Genomic DNA, 23,697 nt, shown 5'->3' with positions numbered 1-23,697 from the left:
CTTGATAAGGAAAAATAAATTTTATGGGTGGGCATGATTGTATGTTTGCTGTTTTTTATTAAAGTCCTGGACAAGACATTAAAATGTATTCTGTGGTGTGCAACTAAATGACCAAAAGTTTTTTTGTGCATCAAGTCTTAGGACCAAATATTTTGAGCATATTTTTTTTTGTATTTCAATAAACTATATATCAATTAACTATATTTTGTTTGTAAATTTTTTTTTTTCCATAAATTTAATACTTTTCTTTACTTGCTTTATAATATAGTTTGTTTTACATGTATATTTTCAGAAGCTTAAATTTTGTTTAATAAGTTTTATTTATTTTCCTTAGTAATATTACAGTAAAATAGTTGTTTAACAGCTTTTAAGATAGTTGTAAAAGCTTAATGTATTTATCATGTTACTAGTTTCATGTGCTTATTTAACAACTGATTGTGAGTTAACTCTAGGGACAATGATCACATATTGGGTTTTTGGTGTGAATTTTATTTTTGTAATGCAGGTGAACACTTGCCAAGGGATGTGAGCTTTATATCAAAGTATAGAAATCACTAAAAATCTATCTCCTCCTACGTTTTTTGAGATAACTACCTCAAATTTTCAGGAAACGTTCCTTGCAATATTTAGAAAATTCTGTCGGAACAGAATTTAAAAAAATAAAAATTAAAAATTTTATAACAAAAAAACAAAAAAAAAAACTCTTTTTTTTGTTTGTTTTTTATATAAAATTTTTTTTTTTTTTTTTTTTCAAAATTCCTTCCTACAGAATTTTTTAAATATATCAAGGAACATTTCCTAAAAGTTTGAGGTGGTTAACTCAAAAAACGTAGGAGAAGATAGATTTTTAGTAAAATAGTCTATTTTTACCGTTTTAGTTTGCGCCTCCCATAAGGATCCTATTGTTGCCTCCGACTTTGACCGTCTATATCTCAAAAATTATTTGGAATTTTTAAATCTGTAAAAAGCATCTTGTAGCTTAGTAAAAACTATATAAAATAAGATCAAAAACCAAAAAAGGGTGTTTACCCCCCTATGCTCTTAATGTTTACAAAATATAAATGAAATGTAGCCCACACAAGGTTGAAATTGTGCCCACACCATGTAAATCTAGCTTGCAAGCATGTAATTCATTTGAAACTGCAGTAGATATTCTGGGGTTTGTAATGAAAAGCTAAAAAAAAGGTTTTATAGTTATTTGTATAAATAAATTTCAGATATTTGAGTAATTTTTATGAATTAAATGAAATTAAAATACTTGTTAAGGATTAAATTTTTACACATCTTAGCCGCTGACTGAAATCAGTGCTAACCCTACCCTGTAAGATACATACTTTAATGATATATACTATACATAATTGCCTTTAGATACAATAAAATACTTTGAATAGAACAAAAAAATCAATTAAATTTGAGATATAGCAGGGCAAAGTTTACTTAAAACCTGAAGTTTGAAAATTTAGTCAAAAGAAAAACATGAAGTTTTGAACAAAAAAAAAAATGGAATTTTGTTTGGTTTTTATATGTGAAATTGAAGATAAGATTAGACAGGGTTGCCATACCTGGAAATACCTGGAATTTCACAATTTAGGCAAAACAAAAACTAGAAAAACCTGGTATGTTTTAAGCTTGAGTTTTTGTTACTTTTTATAAAATAGATGAAATTAAAATAATAATAACAAATTATACGGTATCCTTCTTTTATTACACTAACATATGTTTCTGTGTGTTAACGTATTAACACACTTCAACAGAGCTCTATAAAAAATAAATACATTTAAGGAAATAATATAAGCTAAAGTAAGTATATATATGTGTCCATTAAAAATAATTGCTATATATTTTTTTAGGTTAATGGTTAATAATAGATAAAATACTTAATGTTAAATCCAGCTGTTGTGAAAATATATTATATTTGTAATTGTTAAGTCTAAACTAAATAAATTAAAGTAAAAGTACAAAAAAAAATCACAAATCATAATATAAACTACTTACATGAAAATGAAATAAGTACTAATTCTAAATATTTACTGGTTACTAATCATTGAAAAAGATTTAATTCTAAATATAAAAATTAAAGTACTTATATTTTTTATGACTTATAAATCTGTAGTTTTAGCTAACGTTGTTGTTATGGAAACAGTAATGTTTTAACATTAACTTTTTGTTGATATTGTCGTGAATGGAAGTCATTAGGAAGGTAATAAAAGCATTACTTTGTACTTGTAACAAAAATATTAAAATTTTTTTATAGAAAAATATGAAGTGAACACAAAACTCTACAAATTTTTTACAAAGAATATAGTAAACTAAACAATGTACACTTTGTATGTTGTCAGGCTTCTATTTTAGCACAAGATGAATTTAATATACTTCAGACAAATTAATTTTTTTCTTCAAATAAAAAAAAAGTTTTATAAAGCTTGAAAATATGATTTAGATTAGTTACAAAGAGAAAAAGAATACTAGAATTAAAATAAAAAATTACAAACTGTTCCTGTTTTATTTACTCAAGTATGTAAATAATTTTTTTTTCTTAATTACATGACAATTCAAATTCTTAATAATATGTTTTAGGAGCCACATCTTAAAATGTAATTCATAGCATATAATGTCAATCTTAGGATGACTCACAATAGCTCAGGATAGTTTGAATTTTTTTAAACTACATTTGAGTCAGGTTATTTTAGTATTTTTATAATTAACTTAAAATAGTAGTTTTAAGATTTAAAAAAATCTCAGGCCTATTTTTTCCAGTTCTTAAATAATGTTTAGTTATCAATATTTTGCTATTTTAATATCAGTTTTTTTTAAGAAATTGATTTTTTTTTGAATAGTTTATTTATTTTTTCAGTCTTGTGGTTATCTCTTCATTACTTAAAAATAACATTGTTAATTTTTGTTATATTTCTAAAAAAAAAGCAACATGATTTCTGCTATATATAAAATTATCCCCAAGTATTTTTAAAAGTCTTAGTTGATTTAAGGCCATAGAGGATAAATTACATTTTGAGAAGTTATTTTTTACACTTGAAACTAAGATAGCAGTTATTTTTACCATTTTTTCAAGTTCAATAAAACTTTAGCCATATAAGTTATTAAAGTTGAAAAGTTTTAATAAGTTTAAATGGAAAACACAAACTAAAAAGGTGAAAGTAGAATATGTCACTAAAATCTAACTTCAGCTACAGTTTTTGGGCAATTGTTATAAAACTTACTCACTCTAATCTATACAAAAAATCAAAAAGTGCAGAAACGGATATTAATATTTCTATTAAAGACGTTTTCTAATAAAAAGTTAACAAAAAATATGTCTTTCAAAAATTGAATATAATTTTTTTGAATGCTATTCAAAAAATCAGCTGTCTACACATTGTTTGTAATATTGAGAAGAACATTTCTGAGAATTTGAAGTAGTGTGCTTGAAAAATAAAGATAAAATATTTTTTTAAGTAATGAAGTTTTATATTTGTTGTGTTTGTATCAGAAACTTTTTACAAAACTGGTTATTTCTAAAAAGTTAATAATTATTTTTGTTCTTTTAAAAAAATCTTATAGTTTTTATTATAAGCTTTCAAATAAGAGCTAATGTTAATGTAATTTTTTATAAAACAAACAGATGTTTAACTCCCCTATAGTATTAATATTTAAAGGTGGAATCTTTAAAAAAAGTATTTCTCATAAGTTTATTTAAACTTCAAAAGTAGAAGCAAATCTACACATCTTTTTTTTTAAAGAAAAAATTATTATGATTTATAAGTAGTTTTTTTTTAAAGGATTTTAAAGAACTTAGGATGACTTAGACCAGTTTAAGGTCACTCAGGATAGTTTTTTGACTCCAAGAGTGGCAACCATGAAAATTTATTTTAAAGCCTTTACTGTCTTTCCCAGTATACTTTTAAACTTTATAAATTGTAAGTACTTTGCATTTGTACGTGTTTTTTTTCAAACGTTTTATAAATGTATCTAATAAATTTAATTTTGAAAGTTTAAAACATTTTTTTGCAGAATCTGTTATTGTTGTTTGTAAAAAAATTTAATGTTAAGCTTTGTATAAAAAATTGTAAAAAATGAATGAAAAACCAGAAAGATCACTTGTAAATGAAGGTAATGTCAACTACAATAACAATATAGTACTCAGTAAAACTCCAAGAGCTGTACCTGTAGTGGTTCATAAAAATGGGGAATTTATTTATGATGAACAAGCGCTTAAAGACATCATACAAATGAACAATGTTGAAAATCTACCATTAAGTGTGATTTCTATAGCTGGGGCATTTAGAAAAGGCAAATCATTTTTTCTAAACATGCTTTTAAGATATCTAAATTCAAAGGATAAAGATAATTGGCTGTACAATGAAAATAAAGTTTTAAAAGGATTCTCTTGGAGAGGAGGGTCTGAACCTGAAACAAAGGGTATTTTGGTTTGGAACCAAGTGTTTAAAACAAAATGTTCAGATGGTAAAGAAGTTGCAGTTATGATCATTGACACACAGGGTGCTTTTGATGGTGATTCAAGTGTAAAGGAGTACACAACTATTTTTGCCTTAAGTACATTGCTAAGTTCAATCCAGATTTTCAATCTTTCCCAGCACATTCAAGAAGATGATTTTCAGAATTTAGAACTATTTTTAGAGTATGGTAAACTAGCCACACAAGATAGCAGTTTTAAACCTTTTCAATCTCTTATGTTTCTCATACGAGACTGGAGTTACCCATATGAACATGAGTATGGATTGAAAGGAGGTCAACAATACTTAAGGAAAAAATTATCTTTATCAAACAGACATCAACAACTGCAAGAGGTGAGAGAAAACATTTCCTCTTATTTTGAAGATATGTGCTGTTATCTTATGCCTCATCCTGGTTTAGAAGTTGCAACTAACCCTAAATTCAAAGGTGAAATCTCTGAGATTAGTACTGACTTTAATAAGCACATAAGTATACTTGTGCCCTTGATCCTTTCTTCAAAAGGTTTAATTTTGAAGAAAATTGAAGGAAACTGTATTACTGGACAAGAGTTTATTACATATTTCCAGGCTTATACTAAACTTTACAGTGGAAATGATCTCCCTGAAGCAAAAACTATTCTACAAGCCACTGTTGAAGCAAGCATATTACTAACAGTCAATAAATGTCTTGAGATTTATAAAGCAGAGATGTTGAACAATTTAAATGTAGGTGGATCTTATGTAAGTAACAAGCGTTTAGAAGCTTTTCATGATAAAAACATACAATATGCTCTAATGAAGTTTGATGGATTAAAAAAATTAGGGCCTAAAAATGTGATACAAAAGCATAGAAAAGATTTAGAGGATCAAATAGTGAGCTCTTTTGAAGATTTCAAAATAAAAAATGAAAACCATCAAGTTGTTTGCAATACTAAAACACCAATAGTTTTATTAATACTCTTTGTTTTCAGCTGGTTTTTGGGTACTTTTTGTAACATGTTCTTTTTGTACCCAGTTGCAAACATATTTACTTACATTTGCTACCTTGCTTTTACTGGACTTGTTATTTGGTCCCAGGTAAGGTTTAGTGGAGAAAATAATTTTGTTAATCAAGTTGTAGATCGCATCTGCTTAACTATTTGGAAAGAGTTTTTCACCTTTCTTGCTGAACAAGGTTATGGGTCCTTGGCAAATGTTTTACCTGTTGCAATAAATAGCTTAAACTCTCAAAATTAGTTTCTTTTCCCTTTGTATGATTATCATTGTTTTCATTATTTTGGATATGGTACTTGACTGTTTTGTGCTTTGTACTTTAACTTAAATGATTTCCACAGTTCCACTGCAGTTCTTTTTTATTTCAATAGAAGTAAGAGTAAGCGACCATGAAAAAAATATGTAATATTTATTTTTGACTGATTTGTGCAATTATTAGTTTTAAACCCTATTTTGCTATTAAAGTTTTAAATGTGCCTTGTTTTTTGTTATAACTAATTTTCAGTCATAAACTAACTCAGGTAACTTATATTTGTGTTGTTTTTGTTAAGGTGAATGATTTTTCATTTAGTTACTATATATCATAATATTATCACTCAACTACATTTCAAAACAAATTTTACTTTTTTTTTTGCGTTTGTTTTGTTTTTTGTTGTATGATAAATTTACAACAATATGTTTATACGGATAAAAGTAAACTTAGCTCTGTTTGAATTATTTTAATCATTTAATTTTTATTTTTTTACATCAGTCATTTATAAAACAACTAAAAAAAATTACTTGTGATTAAGTTTTATTATTTTCCTTAAAATTTAACATTTTTCTAACTTTTTAATTAAATTGATAATTTTATACTATAAAAAAAGTTTAGTTTTTGTTTTTAGGTAGGGTGTTGTGTTAATAAGGGAGAAAATGTATTAAAAAAACCCTTTGACTAAAACAATGTTTTTAGTTTCGAACCTTTAAAAATAATTAGTTTCTATAAAAGTACTTGATTTGAGTTTGTCTATTTTCGTATAAAATTTTCCTAGTTATAAGTAAAGCACCACATGGCCAGCCGTAGAAGCAAGCGCAAACGCAGAGGCGATAAAAATCGTTACATGAGCAATGTCAGCATATTTTCAACAATGAGCTTTGTTGGTGACGAAAGTTGCAAGTCTGTAAGGTGCGTTGTTCACCTGTTTTTACTCTGTGTAAAATGACTATCTACAGTTTAACTATTCAAAATTTAAAGTTGACCGTTTGCTAATGAAGATTTTAGAAAAACAAGTTCACTTGAATATATGATAATAAAAAAATTAAACAGTGCTCTTTCTTTATATAACTAATACATACTTATGTGTGTTAACAAGTTAACACACATTAATGGAGCTATAAAAATTTGTAGTATTTCAGAAACATGTGTTATTTAAATAAATAAAGAGAACTATTTAAATCTGTTATTATTATCCACAGTTTGTTTATACTATTTAACAGCATATCTTAATCTTTTCAATAAACACAGAATTCCTTCTGTCAAAGCAAACCAGCTTCCTCAGCACTTGTTTGATGTTTATGAAGAAGCATTCGACTTACTTGACTCTCAACAGAAGGGTGTTATTGGTGAGCACTATTTTTGATATTTTGTATAGATATATAACAAAAATATTTTATTAAGTAATACAAAATATTTTAAGCTGTGTACACTATAATCTGTATAATAAGTTTTAAATTGAAATTCTTACTAATTTTTATTTAAGAAAAAATAATATTGAACTTAATTAGATTTATTGAACTAGAAAATTAGTTTGGTTTGTAACAATTAGTTTTTAAAACGACGTTACATTTTACCAACACTTACAATATAAAAATTTTAATTTCATGCCTAATTTAAAAAATGTTACAATAGTGTTTTCTACTTGGTATAACAACAAGCAAATTAAAAATAAAGTCTTTTTTTTGTGGTATGCTGTGTTGTATTACTTCGGTTATATAACAAAATTAAAGCATTTAATTTATTTTATTTATATATTACAGTTCTTATTGCTTTTTAGATATTAATAAACTATTTTGATGCAATCTACAATAATTAAATTTCTATATAGTACTATCTAGTTAAAATTTTTTTTTCAAAGTTATTGTTCAAAGCTAATAAAACTTATTTAGAAAAGTTAGTTTTTATTTATAATCTTAAGTACTGTAGTTAGTATCTTTATTTTGTAGTTTTTATGTTTTTTGTTTTAATTAAAACATTTTTTTTTGTTTATTGTTAATTCGATACTATCAGAAGTCTTTGGCTTTAATTTTATACTAGTTATCTTAAATAAAAATATTTTTAAATAAAAGATTAATTACAAAATAATTTTTTTTTTTTTCATCATTAAATTATACTTGCCTAAACTCAATCGTAGTTTAGGTATTTAGTTTGTTTGTATTGTTAGCTAAATAATAATTTTAAGTTTAACAACCACCACTTAAGTTTACTGTGAAGACTATTGTAGTGGAATTGTGATGTGTAAAATAGTGTGCGCGGGAAGGTCCTAGTGCTAACTGAACACGTTTAATTAAGAACCACTGGTTCACACTTATTATAAAGCTCATTAGTATTTCAGATTATAACAATGTTAGTGTCTGTTGATTCGGAATTATTTTTAGCTTCAAAAACAGCAATTTAGAATTTTATTATCCAATCCTAATTGGTGCCTCAAACCAGTACCCTGCAGTGTTAGCTTTCATAGCAAATATTTCAGTTATTTACTGGTATTTATTATTTTCTGAATTTTCTTGTAAACTCAGGCTAGCTGTAAGCCTCAAAATTTGGCAAAGCGTACTAACTTGTGTTAATTAAATCTTTGAACAACCTTTATATTTATTAGTCTATTCTTTACGAAATGCACTTGTTTTAATTTGTTGCTTCAATATGATTAATCTGCTTTAGTTTAGTTTAAGTTTAGTTTTTAAAATATTAACTTTGCAATTGATTCACTCAAAAACTTCATCAAGATTTGGAAAAGGTAATTCCAATTTTTAATAGCTCAAATTCACTTTATTAAGTTTAACCGAAAGAGCTAGTAATTAAGTAATCTACAGTATACTCAACCCATCATACACGTAATTTTTCAGGAGCAGCCGAAGTTGGCACTGTGATGAGGTCCATGGGGAGGGACCCGACCGAGGAAGAAATTCTGGCCACCATCGAGATTGTCGACAAGAGCGGAACGAAAAAGCTCAACTTCAACGATTTCCTTACCCTGCTCGCCTACATAAGTCAGGTGAGTGAACACAGAACCGCTTTGTTTTAACTTTTTTAATGTTATGTATTTTAGTCTAAGAAGAAAAAGTGGACAAGTTTCAATCGTTAAAGAATTAAGTAACAACTTGCGTTTTTTTTTAAATATTATAAGTATGTTTATTTTATAAAAGTAGTTTTTATAATTTACATTGTATTATACTTCACTGGTTATTCCATTTAAACATTTATATTCTTAATTAGTATGGTTCAACACACCTTATTTAATACGAACCGATGTTGTTTTTTGACATACCTGTACATAAATAAAATAGTAAAAATTAATGCTTTTAAATTTCAATAATTAATTTGATTTCCGAGAAAATAATTGTTTTTAATATCAATTATTTATTAAAAAATAAATTGTGATACTGCACAAATTATTGGAATTTTTGTTTTATGTTTGTACGGTCTTGTTTTTGTTTTAATAAAATATACAAGTTCATTATAAAACACTTAAATATGTTAATTATTTTAAATACGTTTTATCTTAAAAATTTGTATATAAATTTTAATTACTTTATGGAAAGTTGTAAAATTATATTGTAAATCACATTCAAAAACATTTACAAAAAAGTTTAAATAATTGCAATCATGTTGTAAGTTTTTGAATACTTAAAAGATTATGCAAGCTAGTAGTTCAAACCACAATTACCACAATAAAATTATAATGTTTTAAAAAATACATTCCTTTAAAACTTGACTTTTTTATAAAATAAAAAACTTGTTTTACCTCTTCTTTTTAGCAGAGCGTAATTATTTTTGATTATTGAATTTTTATTAATTTAAAGCTGCTTAAAGTTTTATTTACTATTTAAAGGAGGAAGAAAGCGAATGTGAGTGGAAAACAGTTTTTGATCAATTCGATCAAGATGGTTCGTGTTTTGTTGTTATTTTTTAATTAAATTAAGCTAGTACTTAGTTTTACTTTTTAACGGTGTAAAAAATATAAGGTTATTTGTGAGTGTATAAACTTTATGAAGTTTTTTATTTTGCGGTTATGGAATTCACAATACAGTAGCCTGCTGCATGAGTACGCACTTTGAACACAAGAAGAGTACTCAACCGGCAGTGCTGCTCAAGCAGCAGGTTACTGTATTCAAATAAATTAAATATGAATTTTAACAAATTCAAAAAATAAAAAAAGTTTCAATAACTGCTGTAACCAATAGTAAACTCGAATAAAATTTAAACCATTAGAAAAATGTTCATGCAAACTTCAACCAGTAGGAAAATGTTAATATAAAATTCAACCAATAGGAGACGGTTACATCGACGCTGCGGACTTGCGGGCGACGCTGACGCAGCTGAGGGTGAAGTTCACCGAGACGGACGTGCAGGAGATGATCAGCGAATTTACCGGGACGGACAAGGGGGTCAGCTGGAACGATTTCATGAGCATCGTGGGCAGGCAGCAGGAGTGATTCGGTGGAATTTCGCGCGAGTTGCAGAAAGCAGTACTAACAAACCGGTTTTCTAGATTTACTTGATCAAAAGGTCGGTTCAGGGATTTTTTGAAAACTTTTTTGTGAAAAATTATGATAGGAGTACAACAGGAAATGTTTGTGGTTATTAACTCGATATGTTGTTTGAAAATTGTTTTACTAACATTTTTGGTAAAAGCTTTTGTGTTTAGTTTTTAATATTTTATATGATTTTTTTTGTTAAGAAGTTTAATATTTGTTATATTAAATTAATTACATATTAAAATTTTAATTTTATTATGCTTTATAAAAATATTAAAAAAAAATTGTAAAAGTTTCAGACCTTTAAATTCTTTTGTTACTAAAAATATTTTATTTATATGAAACACAGTAACTTAGTTTTATTATTTGTAATTTATTTAGTTTATTACGTGAAAGTGGGATTATTTAAGAAATTCTTAAAATAAATTTGTCAAGTTAACATCTGTAAGTTTCAAAGTTTTATAATTTACAATAAGCAAGTTTTTAAAATGAGTTTTTTAAGAGAGTATTGAGATATTTTTGTTTAATTTTACTTTACCTTGTTTTGTGTTACCAAAATCTTTACAGTATCATTAAAAACGTTTTTCTATTGTTTGCAGATGTATTAAATTTGTTTTGTTTACATATTTTCTAATAATTATGCTATGTTACACTTAATCTGACTACGAACATATGTTTTTTTTTGTATATAAAAAGATTAATACCAAAAGACAATTAATTATTATTTTGTGCAGTTAGCTGATGTATTCATATTTTCACTCAACACTATATACTTTCAAAAGTTTACTGCTCATTGTTTTCAAAGTATTTGAGATTAATTTTTTACAGTTTTTTGAAATGATTTTTATTTTTTTTACTATCATGAAAAAATCCATATCTTGTTCAACTATATACTATTAAATTTAAAATTCATCAGTTTTTATCTACTAAAGTTTGGACTATGTTTTGTTTTTACATTTATGTTTAAGAATTTGTACAGTACTTTTTACTAACAGTTTATGTTGTTGTAAAGAATAACTTTACAAATAGTTCACTAAAAGTTTTTTATTTGCTCACCTATACAAAAATATAATTAGTTTTTGTGAAGTATGTTTTCAAGCTGTGTTATTAAAAAAGTCATGTAAAGTTGTCATTATTACTGTATCTTTTTTTTTAAATTACATTTTTAACAAATTATACAACTTTGTTAGAACAATTTAGAATATTATATGAAATATCATGATTATGTTAGAAAATGAAAAAGAAATGTTAAAAGTCTGTATCTATACGAATTAGGTCTTTTTATATAGTTTGTTGAACGAAAAAAAATACGCTCAAAATGTTTGGTCCTAGGATTAGTGCACGAAAAAACTTTTCGGTTATCGAGTCGCACACCACGGATACCTTTTAACGTCTTGTCCAGAACAAGTGTTTAAATTTAACAATAGTTTTTACCAGCTAGCTTTAATGATTACTTTGAAAGTGTTAAAATAATCCTTAATTATCATACGAGATCTTCAGAAACAATTTTTTCCTACCTAGATTCAACTACAAGAGTGGTCACAAATTGCTACCTTACCAAGGTAATAAACTAAGGACTGAGCTACTATTATAGTTTAGAAATCTAAGTCATTTGTAAATTTCCAGGATGAACTTAAAATTTATTGATTAAATAATGGTTATCAAGGTCATAGGCAGGGTTGACACGCGGTCAGGGAATTAGGAAAAGTCAGGAAAAACTAAAAAAAATGACAAAAGTCAGGAGAAGTCAGAAAAAAATGGGGGTTTAAAAAAAAAAGTCAGGAATAGTCAGGAAATTTGACAAAATTAAAAAAATAGGTAAAATTTGTCAGATTAGTTTACAAAATTCCTTATTTTCAAAAGCCTTCAAGTAGTAAAAAATTAATTAAAAATCCTTTAAAGTCAGACTAAAATCGCAAATTTTTTCTAGAAATTTACAAAATTATTTAATTTCCAATGTCTTCATCTGGTATAAATTAATAAAATATCCTTTGTAAAACTGCAACATTTTTCTGTTAACATATTAACAACTACCCTACTTGAACAAGTAGTTTTTTTATGCTCTTTAGTATTGATGATCTGTGGCAAGAACATTTCCATAGTGAAACTGTGATATATACACAGAAATTTCTTGCACTTCTTTAGTTATGTGGTATCTATTATGCAGCCTTTTTTGATATTGTACCAGAGTACCCAGCCTGTTGTTGCCTTTATGCGTGAGGACATTTCGTGCTCGGTAATTAGATTGCTGTGTATCATTATGAAAAACGTAATTATTACGAAACTCAGCTTATGCAGTTATTCAAGGTTGAATTAAATGATCAAAGCTTCCCTAAAACCCTTCCCTTGATTCTTGAACCTTCCCTTGATCTTGTGCTGCAACCAATTTGCTTGCAAATTTGATAAAAAAGACCTAGTTGAGGAACAAAAGGTCTTAAATTTCAACAAAGAATGTAGATTATTTGTTATAAAAGCTGTTGAAAATCTCTTGAGCATAATGGCTATTGGAAGTACATTTGTAAAATATATGTTATGCCTAAATCCGCATAGCCTTGAAACATTAGGAGTCACAATTGTTGTTAAGCGTTTTGCCAACATTGTGCACTCCTTAACATAGTAAAAATTTGCTCCTACTCTGAAGGTGATATTAGCATTGAACAATTTAGAACTGTGGTAAATTGTCCAATGAATGCATTAAAGTTCAAGAGCTTCAAGTAAAAAGAAGATTGTTTGGACCAGTTCTATTTTAAAACATTAAAATTGCCTGCCAAGTCTTCTCGGAAAGTTGATGCAACCATTATTTGTGTTACACAATGACCAGGCTGAGATTGAACTAGGGTTGAGTATTAACAAAGCTCTGCTTGAAAACAGTATGAAATAAGAACCTATTATGTCCAGAAGAAGACTTAAAAATTATATGTATGCATACAAACTAGAACTGTATCAAGTTAGAAAATACATGTGTTTTGCTGATAGAGCTGTTAATGCAAGTACATCAATCATACACAGATGGTTAAAGTGATGTAATGGAAGTATGATGAATGAATTCATTAAAAAAACTGCTGTTTTAACCTATATAAGAATGAGATTGCAAGATTTATATAGTTTCAAGTGTTTGATTATGTATTTTAGAATAAGTTTAACTTAAGAGTTTAGATTTAGAAAAGTCAGGAAAAAGTAAGGAAATTTTTCTCAACTTGATCTGTGGCAACCATGCATAGGTAACCATTGCTACTTGTTTATTTACTTTTGTTTAAATAGTTACTTATAACTGACATCTAATACCCAAAAACTTTAGTTCAAGAATTGATTTGTTTGGTTACAATAACAGTGGCTCAATCTAAATTGCAGCATTTTATATCTGGAAATTCTTTAGAGTTTAGACTATTTATTAGGAGTACTACTTTGAACTGACTTTAAATATTTACAAACTTCTTAATATAAATCTATATATATATATATATATTTCTCTAGTATGCCCATGTGAAAATTTGGTGATAGATGCAGTTTTTAACAGAGAGTTAAGTATATTAATAAATGGTAATCTGAGATTACTGTCTTAAGTTAACTTGAAACAAATTAATCTAATTTTTTGAGGAAACCTAAAAATATTTTTGTTTTAATGTTTACAAATGTTATTCGAATCTTTATAGTCACATAATTTTGGCTGAGAAAATTAATCAAAAAAAAGTTTTAATAGGAGATTTTTTTTTGTTTATGTTATTCATTGTTATTGTTTTTTTCTCATTAAATGCATAGTGTGTAAATATTGCCGTACTTAACTTTATATCATTATTTATAAAATTTAAGTTAAATTTATAACTAAAGTCACTTATTTTAAAAGTAATAAATATTATATTTTTTGCCTGTTTATATAAATATAAACTTGCTTAAGTATTTCAATCAACTACTTAAAAAAAAAACTAAACTTATAGCATAAACTACTGATAAATTTCAACGTAAAAGTAATTCAGCTTATTACAATTCTACGTTCTTTGAAAAAGTTGTGACCTATATTTCAAGTATCTTTATGTCTGCTCTTAGTATTGTTTATCTAGTAATAAATTAAGTTAAAGTTAATTTCTAGTCTAAAAATCTAAAAATGTGTCCTCTACTTTTATTTTCATTCTTTTAAGTTTAGGCTTAGACTGTATTCACATTTTTATTTTATAGATTTTGAGTACATTATGAATAAAACTTTTTTAAGTAAACACAAAACTTATTTTCGTTTGATTTTCCTTTCAACTTTCTTTTGTTTGATTGTTTTATTTCTTAAGGTTTAAAAGTTTAGATTTAAAAAATCAATTTATATAGCTGGTAAGAAATTGTAAAATCATGTGGTGTACAACTCGATAACCCAAAAATTTTTTTTGTACACCAGGTCCTTAGACCAAACTTTTTGAGCGCTTTTTTATCGTTCAATAAACATTACGTATATCACAATTAAATTTTAATTTAAATCTCTTTAAGCTGACATCAAATAGTGCACATAAAAATGTTAGAATTTTATTAATTTTTACATTTAACATTCATTATGTAAAAATTTAGGAAAAAAGAACAATCAAATCTATCAAAATATATAAAGTTACTGATTAGATTAGACAAAAATTTTAGTGTATAATCTAAGCTTCGTTTTTTTTTTCTTTTCCCTCTTTTTTTAGGGCTTGTACAGGAAACCAGTCAAAAATGCCCCTGGTCTTATTTGTGTAAAGCTTTTAAGTGCAGTTTTATGACTTTTTGATCTTAAACAAGTTTCTTATGTTCTAAACAGTATAATCTTGAAAAAAAAAATACAATGAAAATGATATATGTACATACACTGTACATTGCAACATTGTTTGAGATACTTTTATTAAACTTTTGCGCAAGTTTATAAAAAAGTGTTTTACTTGGTAACTTACCTTCTACTATCTGTACTTAAAGTTTAATATTAGAATAGTTACTACATTTTCGTTGATACAGTATGAATCATTATTTTTAGAATGTTGAAAATAAAAAGTTAGACACTATATTAATATATTTTGTCATGTATTATAAAAATTTATCACTTTTACCGTAAAAAGCTGCATTATATTAATTTTGTACCCATTTTAAAGATAACCGTTTACTAAACCTCTTAAGTGCAAAAAAAATTGTTTTAAAGACATTTTAGTGGTAAGTTTGCTAATAAGTCGCATTTTTCTAAAGTAAGTAACTACTTTAAAAAATTCTATTTTTTAAACTTTCTTACATTTCTTGTTTATTAAATTATATTTAAAGCTAAAGTTTTTTTCTAACAAAAGCAATTTCTACTAGTATTTTAATATGATACGTTTTAAACGTCATGCACAAACTTTTTTATGTATAAAGCTAAAAAAATACCTATAAGACTTAAAAAAGACCTTCCCACTGTAAAAAACAAGCTAATAATGTGAAAAATCTTTTTTTAATAAATACTCGAATGCAACATAAACAATAAAAAGCATTAGATTCGATTTAAAATTTAAATAATATTTTTTATTTACTACCTCTTAAACCTAATTTGTAAAAATATCTCGTTTTTTTATCAATCAACTTCAAAACTTTTAACGTTTATTCTATACTTTCGAATACTAAACTTTTTAGAAACGATAAAGAACTAAGTTTAGATATCCAACTTATGAATTACAGAGCTTTTAATTAAAAAATCAAATTATTATGGGTAATTTTAACATTATATAAATAAAACTTATAGTCGTTGCTTAAGTAATTAATTTTAGTAGAAAGTAGTTAAAAAATTTAAGTTTAGACAATAAAAAATACAGTTTCAAAAGGTTAGTACTAAAAATAATTGCTTTAATTATAATAAAACTACACCATTTCATTAATAAAATGCTATTTTTATGTTCAAAAATATCAAAAAAACTAAGAAAATAAAACAGTTATTATACTTTGAAATATTTATTAAAAGTTCTAACTTGATAGTTAAGCTGTTCTATAGAATTTTATAAAAAAAAAAAAAGCATATATATAGCCGTATGTAATATGCTTTTTCGATTTCAAATTAGTTTGTTACAATAAGTAAAATAAAAAAACTTCATACTTTTATTCATACTTTATGCCTATTAGAATGTAACGTACTTAAACTTTAATTGTTAAGCTTAATACATACTTTAATTGATGTTATTATAACAATTTTAAGTTAAAAAAAATAATTTTATAAGCTATCAGTAAATTTGATTAGAACAGTTAAATTTAGACGTACAATATAGTACATTTTGATAAAGATTACTTAGGTTTTATGATACTGATTTTGAAAAATAATTTTAAAACATAAAAATATATATTTTAAATATATAAGTTATATATTATATATAAGTTATATATATAAGTTATAAATATATATACCTATAAGACTTAAAAAAGACCTTCCCACTGTAAAAAACAAGCTAATAATGTGAAAAATCTTTTTTAAAATAAATACTCGAATGCAACATAAACAATGAAGTGCATATAAATATATAAATAAGTTTTAAGTATATATATTTTGAAAATAAACAATCAACAAGTTGGATACAAAAACTTTAAAGTTTATTTTTAAGTAAAACGCTAACAAAAAACAAGACATTATAATAAGTTTTAACTTTTATTTAGTCTGACATAAAATACACATTATTTTATATTACTTGTAGCTTTATAAAAAAGTTAACTTAAAAAAAAACTTTTGTTTAATTATTATACTGCTAACGAAAACACAGTAATATATGTAAAAAAAAACTGTTTAGCTAATTATTTTAACTTATAAGTCGTGGACAAGACCTATTTATCCTTTTGTGTGCGACTCGATAACCGAAAGGTTTTTTCGTGCATCATGTCCTGGATCAAATATTTTGAGCGCTTTTTGTGTCGCTCAATAAACTATATATGATATTAACAAATTAAATATAGTTTCTCTTAATAACACGATTCGCATTTTGCACACCTATTTTAGCTTTAAACTGACATTGTGTTTTTAAGACCTGCAACTTTTTTTTTTTAATTTTTCAATGAAACATTCTCACTTTTTATTGATCAATATGAATTAATCAAAAATTTTGAAATTCTGACGTAACATTTTCATTAAAATTTAATCCTATTTTATTATCAGTTAGAACTTGATAAAATACCCATCGAAGAACAATATGATATGATAAAGAAATACAATTTACACATACTTTACTACAATAACTTAAGTCTACTCATGGTTAGTTAATTTTTTTATTGTTAATGTAAGTTTTATATCTGTTTATCATAAATGCTAATATATTAGTATATAACAAAATGTTTGTTCAAAAAGAAACATTCAATTAGTAAAATATATTTTTTGTTTAGATATAATCAAATATAAATGACATAAAAAAAAGCCCCAAAAATATCTTAACTAGTAAATCTTCTTCTAAAGAATAAGAAACTTTATTTTTAACTTAAACTAAAATTTTCATTTTTACACAAAATTTAAAACACATATAGAATGTTTTACTAGCTATGTTTTTAATTAAAAGTTTTTTTTTGTTCCAAAAATTTTTTGGCTCTTAAGTAAAAGTTTTGTGTTTGAACTATTAGTAATTGTTTAGTTACATAAATAATTAAATTAAATTTTGATGTTTATAATTTTCAAAAAGTTTCAAGTACAGTAACCTATCGCTTATTTACGCACATTGTGTCCACAGAAAAAGTGCGTAAAGATATGAGAGATCGTAAAGAAACGAGAGGTACCAAATATGCACACTATAATGGCTGTTTTTTTAATATTGCCTCTAGTTAAAACCAGACTGGGCACTTTCCCTATTTTAACTATTTGTTTACTTTGTTTTTTAAATGTGAAAACAACAGGTAAAACTAGACATATATTAAAAAAAAGGATTTGAATTTCTATAATATAATGTAACGTTTAGAAATAGTTTTACTATTTTAATAATAAGTAGAAATTATCTTTATCTTTATTTATATGTGACATTTATATTCTATTCTACTTGGCAAATTCAATTTCTAATTAAGCATTTTTTTCGAATTATAAAATGGTGTTTTTTAATATATAGGGCAAGACTGCTGTATTATTTCTTTGTGTTTTAAACTCTCGTTATTTCATTATACTTTCGTTATTAAACACAGCCATATTTATTTCAGAATTTTGATTTAATTTCTTATTGTTAACAAAATGTCTGATATACTGAGGTATAATTAAATGTTTATCAATTAGTCAAGGAACATAAATTTACAAATTCTAAAGATATAGAGAGGTGTGTTAGAATTCAAAAACATATTTTAATTTAAAAATATACATCAAACCTAATTTGTGCAATATTAACAAAATTAAATTTTTTGTTTTTTGAATTTTATAGAATTCTGAAATGCGTAACTTAACGAGAGTGCGTAACGTCACGAGTGCGTAAAGATCCGAGAGGTTACTGTACAATTGCATGATGAAAAAATTGTTAACAACCAAAACTCTTTCTTGTTTTTAAGCAAGAGAGTTTAAGTTTTTTGCAATAGTTTTATAAAAAAAATTGTTGTATTCTAGATTTGAGTTATAAAATCATTACATATGTCTACTTTAGACAAAATGTAATAAAAGGTAGGGTATCAAACAGAGAATAAAAATAAATGTAGAACAATATATCCTTTAATTAAAGGACTCAAAAGTTTCTTAAAACTTATTTTAAAATTTAATTAGGATTAATAAGTTACAGACTAAGACTGGTTTTTAATTATGTCTTTTTATACTTAATTAGTTTGCAACTTGTTAAACTTAATAACTTTGGTTTATTTATACGCAAAACTTACTTGGAGTATTTTCATAAGTAAAAAGAGTCTTATTGCACAAATAATCTCAACAAATTAAGATAAACTTAAAAAAAAAGTGTTAGAAACAAAGTGTGACCCACCATTTAAGATATGTTGCTTTTAATGTATTTTCAATCATTTATTTAAAAATTTTTTGCAAGTTTAAAAATAAGTGTTTAATTTATCTTCTAAGCCAAAAATGAGTAAATGAAAATTTATTAAATTTCCCCATGTTGTTTTACTGCTATTTAAAAAATTACACACTCTGCAACTTTTTTCGAGTCTTATTTGCTTTATGTTAAAGAAAGTCAAGCTTTCTAAGTTTTTTAAGTTTTAAAACATGCAACATGTACATAATATCTTCTAATTTAAGCCATTAAGTTTGAATAAATGTGAAATGAGTTTCTGTTTTGTTAGCTTTACCCTTTTAGTCTGGCTTAATTCTAACTATTACTTTAATAACTTAATACTTAGTAATCTTACAACTACACACTTATTTAACAAACTAAACAAGAATTTCAATGCTAAAAGTCTAATGTGAACTACAATCTATAGTTTATTTGAGATGTTAGCAATCATGTTTGAGATTTTCATAGATTATTTGATAGAAAGCCCAAACTTTAACAATTTTATATAGTTATAATATTTCCATTTCTAAAAATACTACACAAGCTTTTTAAATCATCCTTAACAAAATGGTTCAATAAAAAATTTATTAAAAATTCAATACCAAGTCTTGTAAGCTTTTTTTAAGTGGTGTATACTGGCACATTATTCATAATTTCATTTTTATAAATTTAGCTCTTGTCAATGTAAAAAGTTTCAATTATGACTACTCTGCTTTTAATACAAATTTATATTAGGCCACAAAAAGTGATCATCTCTGTATAATATTAGTTTTGAAACATTTGTAAAACTATACAAGCAAAACTAAACTTTTTTTAACCAATTTTTGTACCTTATAATAATTGTCTTAATTTTTATTAGTATAATTAAAACCATTTAAAAAAATCTGAGTCATCAATTTTTAAAGTTTTGTGAACACTGCTACTTTTTAGTTGAGTTGGTAGTTTGTTTGTAAGGTTATTTTGGTTTTAAAATTTGGAGCCAATTTTAAATTGAGCAAATCTTAAGTATGATTTTTTTTTTCTAAAAATTTTTTTTTCCAATTTTTTTTGTTGAAATTTGTTAGTTTCATCTGTTTTATAAAAAAACTATTTGTTTTTATAACTTATTTAAAAAAATACTAAGCTAGAATCTTATTAATCTTTTTTTATGGAACTTTTTTTGTTTTTTTTTTAAGGATAACATTTTTTAGTTCGACCTGTTATACAAAGTTTTTGTAGTGACTAAAGTAAATTTGATGAAGCTTCTGAGTTTTTGAAAAAAATGTTAAGAAGTTTTTCTTTTTTAGATGTATTTTACAAACGTTTTTTATCAAGCCATTTTTTGTACTGACTTCAAAGTCTTTGAGAATTTTCAATTAGCTGTTTATAAATAGTTTTAGCCTGATATAATGTATTTTAGCTTTAAAAAACCATTTCTTATCTCCAACAAGTAAGGGATTTGTGTTACAGGCTTCAAAGGTGCTTATTGACTATTGATATCAGATTTTACTTACTGTGAACACTTTAAAAATAACTTATTCAATGTTTTTCAAAATTATTTGAAGTGTATATTTGGTTGTATAAAATTTACAGTTCAAGTAAAATCAGTTGGTTGTTTCGCTATTTTTATATAGTCCTTTTAGTCCAACTTGAATATCCTATAATTCAAAGGCAATCTATACTGATAACAGACCATTTTACTTGATCAAATTTATTTGTAGTCAAATGCATGCTTTCCAGTACTTCATTCAATTAAAAAAATATGTTAAGTGTAATTTTTACTCATTCGAATGGGCTAACTTTAGTTGATTGTAAAATGTATTAACAAGTAAAACTATAAATGAAATAAAATAGTTGTGAAACATCAGTTGTATAGTTTTATAAATTTGTTGTGTTTATATATTCTGTTCAAAACTAAAGCTCACTAATAGCCACAAAGTCAGTTGTTTAAGATTAGATTTAATATTATTACGAATTAGTAAATTTAAGCTAGTGAAATAAAACTTAAAGAAAACTAGATAAATTATAGATGTTAAAGCTGTTAAATTTCAAAGATGAGCTATGTTTTGTATAGTTTTTTAAGACAGAACCTTACGTTATCATTGCCTGATAATTATCGATTGATGTTTCAATCCACGACTTTTAAAAACCAACAATAAAAGTTTTTAAAAATTTAGGAATATTTATCTCTGAAAATTCAAAATGGTATGAATTCGTAAACAATTTATACAAAGTTGCACAGTTTTTATCTTATTAAATGTTTTAAATTTTAAAAACTAGTTTAGCTAATATTCTGAAAATAATAGTTTAAATGTACGTTTGTCCTAAGCTTAAGTTGAAAACCCAAGTTTATTACCCCTATTTAAAAAAAAATTAGTCTGTACAAATAAATTTTACTCTTTTTATATGTAATCTTTGTAACATATCCAATAAATCATACAATGATAGATTACTTGAACTTTGCTTAAAATGTCTAGAATGTAGAGATGGGAATTTGATTTATTAATTCTTTATAAAATTATTGCTGGCTAATATTAGGCTTTTTCAGTCATTTAAAAAAATTTTAATAATAAATATGAGCTAAAAGGAAAAAATAATAATATAAAATGTAAATATTATCTTAAAAACGTTCAGTAACAAGGTTAGTTTTTTTTATAGAGCAAAAATAATTTGGAACAAGTTACCACAGGATGTAGTATTGTGTGGCAGGATGGAACACTTTTTCGTTTAAAGCTAGTAAGATTTAACTTAAATACTTTGTTATTTCAGTAAAATTCAATAGCTTTCCATTAAAAACAAAAAATAAATAAAGTAATTAATAAAATCTTTACCTCATCAAAATTAACTACTGCTCTTTTTTTGCTATATATGATACTAATTATTTTTTATTTTCCCATGTCTTTCTCCTACAGACTATTAATTTACTTTTATTAATTTTGTACACGTGTTATGTCTTTTAAACAAAGCTTCTAGAAAATTATCCATTTAGTTATACATTTTTGTAAATATGTTTTTATTATTAGATAAAAATTGTATGTATTAAGTTATCACTTTTTATTTAAATCAAATAAGTTAGAGCGTTTTGATTTAGTGCTTTATAAATCTTGTTTATTTTTTTTCTTTTAATTGTTGAATTTTTTTTTTCTGCTATTGTCCTGTTTAAGTGGCTCAGGTTTTGATGCTAGAGTTAAACATTGCACAATAAACAATATAATATAATAACTCAAAAATAACTTGAAAGTCATAGATATTACCAAAAGTTATCACAGTTTATGAAGTTTGAACACATTTAAGTCATATCTCGAAGCATATATAGACATTAAAGCTTCGGCTGCAGTTCTAAGATCGCTTCTGATTGGTTAATATTTTATTTATAATTAATTTAAGTTTTAAGTGATAGTTTTTTTTTTGTTTTTTTTTATATGTTTCGGTAAAGTGGATTAGGAATAAAGATTTTAAACTGTATCCAGATGGTGTATGACTCGATAATCAAGAGGTTTTTTCGTACACAAACCAGGTCCTAAAGAAATTATTATGGATGCTTTTTTTTGTCGTTCAATAAGCAATAGATGAATTTAAAGTTATATAAATACACCAACATATCTAAGTAATAAGGTTATGATAGTAAAAAAATAAAAATAAGAAAATATTTACAATAACTCATAATTTAGATTGTCAAAATTTTAATCTTTGTGCTTCCGTATTTAATTATTTATTTGAAAATGGCTAAAAAATAGTTTTTCTTTAAAAACATATAAAAAAGCTATAATTAATAGTTTCACTATTTAGATCAGTAACTATATGTTGTATACATAAGTAGTTTCTTTCTTTGTAAGTAAAATAAACACAGAAAAAAAAAAAACTAATTATAAACTGAAAAGTGTGTTAAATAAGTAGTTATTCAATATACTATGACTAATATAGTATAATAAATATAATTATAAGTTTGAAAAAAAAAGACGAATGTGCAATGGAGGCTAATATGAAAACAAGGGAAAAAGAATATTTGAAGTTCGCTTTGGAGTTGTTTGTCAGAAAGAGCTTACATTCTTCAGCTCACCTTTGTAAACAGGTTTTGTTGTAAAATATGCATATTAAATTACCAAAATAAGTAAAAATTAAAATTTAAAGTTATTTTATTATATAACTTCAAAAGGAGTTATTTTCTAAAATTAGGCTTCAACAAAAAAAAAAGTCGAACTATTTTTATGAGCTACAAATGTAAGTAGTACAATAAATTCAATATGTTTACTTAGTTTACTACTAGTAAATTTGACAAACTAACATTTACACAGGATTCAAACTTCTCTAGATTTTTCTGGATTTTCATGAATTTCCCTAGAAAATTGCAATATTTTGTAAAAACATTAAACTCTTTATAATTTGTTTTCCTAGATCACTTAATTTTTTTAGTCATAAAAACAACAAATTTCTCTTAATTTACTTTTTTCCAAGTGCTGGACCAGTTTTTAATTATTTGTAAAGACTACTTTCTTTTGAATGGTTAAAAATAAAACTAAGCCTTTAAAAGTATTTAGGAGGCACATGATACTTTATTTTAGTGGTCTTCATGGTGTGCACATGTGCACAGTAGTGTGCAAAGAAAGTTTAGTAACCTGAAAAAATTTAAA

At 25.1% G+C, this 23,697-nt stretch overlaps 1 protein-coding gene and 1 pseudogene across 1 annotated transcript; both read left to right on the top strand.

Moving 5' to 3' along the window:
- Positions 1-4,024: 4,024 nt before the first annotated feature.
- On the top strand, positions 4,025-6,143 carry LOC145843836 (atlastin-2 pseudogene; annotated as a pseudogene).
- On the top strand, positions 6,144-10,960 carry LOC145843837 (neo-calmodulin-like). Its single transcript, XM_082951076.1, has 5 exons — positions 6,144-6,609; positions 6,949-7,046; positions 8,547-8,695; positions 9,533-9,587; positions 9,973-10,960. Exons 1-5 carry the CDS (start codon positions 6,494-6,496, stop codon positions 10,134-10,136), a joined length of 582 nt encoding a protein of 193 aa, XP_082807202.1. The 5' UTR covers positions 6,144-6,493; the 3' UTR covers positions 10,137-10,960.
- The last annotated feature ends 12,737 nt before the right edge of the window (positions 10,961-23,697 follow it).

This window comes from Thalia democratica, chromosome 9 (assembly GCF_965202585.1).
Source record: "Thalia democratica chromosome 9, ktThaDemo2.hap1.1, whole genome shotgun sequence".
NCBI lineage: Eukaryota > Metazoa > Chordata > Thaliacea > Salpida > Salpidae > Thalia > Thalia democratica.
Note: the sequence above shows the minus strand (reverse complement) of the source record. Positions and strands in the feature narration are given on the sequence as shown.